Source organism: Solanum pennellii, chromosome 8 (genome assembly GCF_001406875.1).
Source record: "Solanum pennellii chromosome 8, SPENNV200".
In the NCBI taxonomy this organism is placed as follows: Eukaryota; Viridiplantae; Streptophyta; class Magnoliopsida; order Solanales; family Solanaceae; genus Solanum; species Solanum pennellii.
Window position 1 is genome coordinate 50,189,928 of NC_028644.1, and position 6,478 is coordinate 50,196,405.

Genomic DNA, 6,478 nt, shown 5'->3' on the forward strand with positions numbered 1-6,478 from the left:
CTAAGAAAGCCCCGTTTGTTAAAGAGATGCCAGTTTCTTCTGAAGGAATGATCCCACTCGATCGCTTGAAAGAGTTTATTGAAGGCACTATCAAAGATAAGTATTAAGTCTCCACCAAGTCTTCTCATATGTACGCTAAGCCATACACTGCTAGGATTGATAACTTTAAAATTCCTGCTGGTTATCAACCTTCCAAATTTCAAAAATTTGAGGGAAAAGGAAATCCGAAACGACATGTCTCGCACTTCGTGGAGACATGTAATAATGCTGGAACATATGGAGACTATCTTGTAAAACAGTTTTTCCTCTCTCTAAAAGGAAATGCCTTTGATTGGTACACGGATCTCGAACCTAACTCTATTGATAGTTGGGAGCAACTAGAACATGAGTTTCTCAATCGCTTCCATAGCATAAGGCGCACGGTGAGCATGGTAGAACTCACGAATACTCGCCAAAGGAAGGACGAACCGGTCATAGATTTCATAAATCGATGGAGGAATGCAATCCTAAATTGCAAGGACAGGCTTAGTGAAGCTTCTGCAATCGAAATGTGTATTCAAGGAATGCACTGGGAGCTTCTTTACATCTTGCAAGGAATAAAACCAAAATCTTTCGAGGATTTAGCTACTCGCGCTCATGATATGGAGTTGAGCATGTCATCTGCCGGAAAAGATATGAGTATTGTCCATGATCCTCGCAAAGGAAGGGACAAGCAGGAACCCAAGAGATGGAGCAAGTTTCTGCCCAGAAATGACAACAAAGAATCCATGAGTGTAAATGTATCACCCGCAAAGTTCACCACGAATGAGGGCGTAAAACAAAATGTGAGAACGACTTTCCAAGCACGTTCAAATCAAAAGTCGACGTTAAGCGAGATGCAAGGGAAAAAGTATCCCTTCTTGGATTCTGACGTTTCTAAAATTTTTGATGAATTGCTTGAGTTAAAGCTCATTGACTTGCCAGAGATGAAGCGACCCGATGAAGCTGGAAAAACTGATGACCCAAATTATTGCAAGTATCACAGACTTGTGAGTCATCCTCTCGAAAAATGTTTTGTCTTTAAGGATAGAGTGATGCGATTGGTGAACGAAAATAAAATTATCCTTGATGATGAGAAGGCTAGTTCTAACCAGATCTCTATCACGTTTGGGTCATTGGATCCGATCCAAATGTATATCTCTGAAAAGCATGAAGAAAAAATCCAGTAGAACAGGACGTGGACATAGATGGTGATGAGGGTTGGATTCTTGTAACTAGTCGAAGATGCAACAAGTCAAGCTTACGAAAAGAATTATCAGAGAAACCGGTTAGAGGAAAAATGGTGAAAACATCAGAAAAGCAAAAATCAATCAAGCGCCCCAAAAAGGCAAAGGTTGAAGTGCATCACTACCAAAAACCTCGACGTCTTATGACTCTAGAGGAATTCTTGCCAAGCTCGTTCGACACAAAGTCTACTCAAGGCAATGTCAAGGCATCATGTTTCAATGTGGATAAAGGACAAACAATGAAGGTGCCTCCTACTGTAAAAGAAGGAACAATGAGTGAATCCTCACCAAAAGTGTCTCCTGGGGAAGAAGAAAAAGAAACAAGGGAAATCTCAGAAATGATGTCTCTTTCATATTCTGAAAAATCTATTGAACTTTCTTCCCAAGAAGCACATGTCTGTGATACTAAAATCACATTTACGGATAACGAGCTTCTATTTGGTGAAACATTACACAATTGTCCTTTGTATATGGTGGGCCATGTGCTAGAGAAGAAGATAAATAGAATCTTAATAGATGAAGGATCTGGAGTCAACATTTTGCCTATCCACACATTGAAGGAACTTGCATCACGACTGGGGAACTTAGTGAAAGTCGTCTGTTGATACAAGGATTTAATCAAGGCAGGCAGAGGTCCATAGGCTCTATTAAATTAGAGATCCACATGGGAGATTTGCGATCAAGTGCATGGATGCATGTGATTGACGCAAAGACATCATACAGTATATTACTTGGCAGGCCTTGGGTACATGACAATAGAATTGTCTCATCTTCTTACTATCAATGTTTGAAATATCTGGAAGGTGAAATTGAAAGAAAGATAGTTGCAGATGATAATCCTTTCACCAAAGTGGAGACACACTTTGCGGATGCGAAATTCTATATGAGAAGTTATGTTGTTAAAGGGGTCAAATCCAATGACGTCAAATCAATCAAGATTGATAATATTGTAAGCAAAAGATTTGATGCAGCTATCGAAAAGGTGAAAATTGACACTAAAGACTCTTGTCCCATTCTTAATGAAGGGAAGATCATGTCTTCAAAGAAGAAGCAGACTTCTAGGCTTTGCTATGTTCCAAAAGAGAAGAAAAAAACAAGATCAACCATCTAACCTTGAAGAAAATGCATTAGGAGGGCTAACTCTTCCTATCAGACGGATTGATGCAATAAACTTGTCTGCAAAGTTGCCAGAAAAGTCAGTTGCTCAAGATCAAGTGCTAGATATGGCTCTCCCTACAAAGCGCACAAAAGAAGGTTTTGATCCCAATGCCTACAAGTTATTTGTGAAGGCAGGATACAACCCTAGCGAGCCATCAGCGCTAGGGAAACTCCCATCAGAAGATACAACTAGGAAAGCACGTGAAGGCCTATTTTATAGCCAACCGCTGCCAATTAGCATTTCCATAAGAAGGGCCAGTAATAATCATATAACTTTTAAAGATGATGTCACTGCTCCCAATAAAAGGCCTTCTGTCTTTGATCGACTTGGTGAAGCGACAACAAGAATTTCTGTGTTTGAGAGGTTAGGTCCTCTGAAGAAGAATAACAAGAACCTGAGAAGTTATTTGAAAGTTACAAAGCCTACTTCACATTTGATTCGAAAGGATTTCAGAAGTTTGATTCCTTCTAGGATAAGGCGACGAGTGGAACGTATGTTTTTCTGTAAAGAGAAACTCAAGGCAAAGGTTCATACTGTGGTTTACACCAAAGAGCGCGAGGAAGATGAAGAAAGTGTAGGTTCCTCAAATCATGTGACAATCCAAAATGAGTATGATTCTTTCCTCTCAAAAGAAGATTGAGGAAGAGGTAGAAGATATTGTCTCGTGTTGTCATATATCAGTCAATGACAATGATCCTGTGGAAGAGAAAGATGCTAAAGATGCTCCACCAGAACTTGAAGAAGGGTAAAGATCACAATAGATCCTTTGAAGGAAGTTAACCTTGGCACTGATGAAGATCCGAAGCCAACTTACTTGAGTGCGTTTCTAGAAAATTGATGAAGAAGTCGCTTACATGAATATACTCAAAGAATATAGAGATTTATTCGCTTGGAGTTACAAAGAAATGCCTGGATTGAATCCTAAAGTAGCGGTCCATCAATTGGCAGTCAAAAATGGTTCTCGTCCAGTTAAACAAGCTCAAAGACATTTTAGACCAGACTTGATTCCGTTGATAGAAAATGAATTTAACAAACTCATTGAGGCAGTCTTTATTCGTGAGGTCAAATATCCTATATGGATTTCAAGTATTGTTCCTGTGAGGAAGAAGAATGGTCAAATTCGAGTTTGCGTTGACTTTAGAGATCTCAATAATGCATGCCCTAAAGATGAGTTTCCTCTTCTCATTCCAGAGTTGATGATTGATGCAACCACTGGTTATGAGGCAATGTCGTTCATGGATGGTTCTTCTGGATATAATCAAATCCGCATGTCACCAAAAGATGAAGAACTCATTGCATTTCGCACGCCAAAAGGTATTTATTGCTAAAAAGTGATGTTATTTGGTTTAAAGAATGCTGGCGCCACATATCAAAGGGCTATGCAAAATATCTTTGACGACTTGCTCCATAAAAATGTTGAATGTTATGTTGATGATTTGGTAGTAAAGTCGAGGAAGAGGGGTGATCATTTGAAAGACTTAAGGATGGTGTTTGAGTTACTCCGAAGATATCAACTAAGGATGAATCCATTGAAATGTGCCTTCGGAGTTACTTCCGGCAAGTTCCTTGGCTTTATTGTGAGACATCGAGGAATTGAAATTGATCAAGCCAAAGTCGATGCAATATCAAAGATGCCTGAACCTCGAGATATTCATGAGTTAAAAAGTCTCCAAGGAAAGTTAGCCTACTTGAGAAGGTTCATCTCAAATCTAGCGGGGAGATGTCAACCATTCAGTCATCTCATGAAGAAAGGTGCTCCTTTTAATTGGGACCAAACATGTAGCGAAGCCTTTAAAAGTATCAAATCGTATCTAGCGAAACCTCCGGTTTTGGCAGCCCCTATACCTGGAAAACCATTGATACTCTACATTGCAGCACAAGAAAGGTCTGTAGGAGCCCTGTTAGCTCAAGAGAATAGTGAAGGCAAAGAAAATGCTCTTTATTACTTAAGTAGAACGATGACGCCAAATGAGCTAAATTATTCGCCAATTGAAAAGTTATGCTTGGCACTGGTCTTCTCAATTCAAAAGATGAAGCATTATTTTCAAGCTCATGTTGTCCGCCTTATTTCTAGAGCAAATCCCATCAAGTTTGTTATGTCAAAACCTGTCCTTAGTGACCGACTAGCAAGATGGTACCTCCAATTCCAACAATTTGTGATTGTGTACATCCCTCAAAAATCTGTGAAGGGACAAGTGCTAGCGGATTTCTTAGCAGACCATCCTATACCAAATGATTGGGAGTTAACTGATGAGTTTCCTGATGAAGATGCGATGTTAATTGAAGTTCAACCTCCTTGGAAAATGTACTTTGACGGGGCTGCACATCGCAGCGAAGCTGGTGCTGGCGTGGTGTTCATCACTTCACAAAGAGATTCTACCATTCTCTTTTACTCTAAAACAATGTTGCTCCAATAATGTCGCTGAATATCAAGTACTGATACTTGGACTTGAAATGGTCATTGACATGAAACAATTACATTTACAGGTCTTTGGTGACTCTCAATTGGTGATTAATTAACTCTTAGGAAGTTATGAGGTAAAAAAGCCTGAATTGCGACCTTATCATGATTATGCTCAAAAGTTGATAAGATGGTGTGGGGATGTAACCCTTCAACATGTGCGTCGAACAGAGAATAAGAAAGCTGATGCATTGGCTACTCTAGCTTCAACGCTAACCTTCCTGATCAAACGCAAGTAACTGTCTGTCGAAAAATGGATAGTACCACCGTCAAATGAGGAAGAATATATTGAAAATAAGCTTGATCATATCGTCGCCATTGTTGAAGCTGCGAAGGAAGATTGGAGACAACCCATCATTGACTACTATGTTATGGGATACTTCCATAAAATCCAAGAAGAAGAACTGACATACGTCGTCGTGCACCTCGTTTCCTTTACTACAAGGATACATTATATAGGAGATCACTTGAGGGTATGTTATTATGATCTTTGGGAGAGGAAGAAGCAATTAAAGCACTGCAAGAAGCACACTCAGGAGTATGTGGATCACATCAATCTGGACCAAAACTTCACTTTCACATAAAGAGGATGGGGTATTACTGGCCAACCATGGTGAAAGATTGCTTATATTACGCCAGGAAATGCGATGCTTGTCAATTTCATGCGAATTTCATTCATCAGCCACCCGAAGTATTGCACCCAACCTTCGCATCTTGGCCATTTGACGCTTGGGGACTGGATATTATAGGACCATTACCGAAGTCTTCTGGTGGACACTTGTACATTTTGGCTGCAACTAATTACTCTTCAAAATGGGCTGAAGCTGTCGCTCTTAAAGAGGTGAAGAAAGAGAATGTTGCAAATTTTATCCGAGTAAAATATTATCTATCGCTTTGGCATCCCTCGCTATATAATAACATACAATGGCAAACCATTTGATAACAAGTTAATGAACAAGATTTGTGATCTTTTTTACTTTAAGCAGCGTAAATCTTCTATGTACCATGCTGCCGCTAATGGTCTTGCTGAATCATTCAATAAGACTCTATGCAACCTGCTCAAAAAAGTTGTCTCCAAATCCAAACGGGATTGGCATGAAAGAATGGAAGAAGCTTTGTGGGAATATAGGACAACATATCGCACACCAACTCAAGCAACACCATATTCACTTGCTTTTGGAGTTGAAGCAGTCCTGCCACTCGAGCGTCAAATACCCTCTTTAAGACTTGCTATTCAAGAAGGGCTCATTGAGGAAGAAAATGCTCGATTGCGTTTTGCTGAGTTAGAAGCACTTGATGAAAAGATGTTAGAAGCCCAACAAAACCTTGAATGTTATCAAGCTCGTCTATCTCGTGCTTTTAATAAGAAGGTTCGCTTGAGGTGCTTTCAAGTTGGAGATCAAGTTCTCGCGGTAAGAAGACCAATCATTACTTCGCACAAGTCTGGGGGCAAATTTACCTCAAAGTGGGATGGACCATATGTCGTACAAGAAGCATATTCAAATGGTGCTTACAAGCTTGTTGATGCTGATGGCTTAAGAATCGGTCCTATTAATGTCAAATTCCTAAAGAGATACTATCCTTGAAGTAAGA

The 6,478-nt window shown here is 39.8% G+C and overlaps 1 protein-coding gene across 1 annotated transcript; it reads left to right on the plus strand.

The window, feature by feature from the left end:
- The first annotated feature begins 128 nt into the window (after window positions 1-128).
- Window positions 129-1,208, plus strand: LOC107027685. Its single transcript, XM_015228783.1, has one exon. It carries the CDS (start codon window positions 129-131, stop codon window positions 1,206-1,208), a length of 1,080 nt encoding a protein of 359 aa, XP_015084269.1.
- Window positions 1,209-6,478: the final 5,270 nt, after the last annotated feature.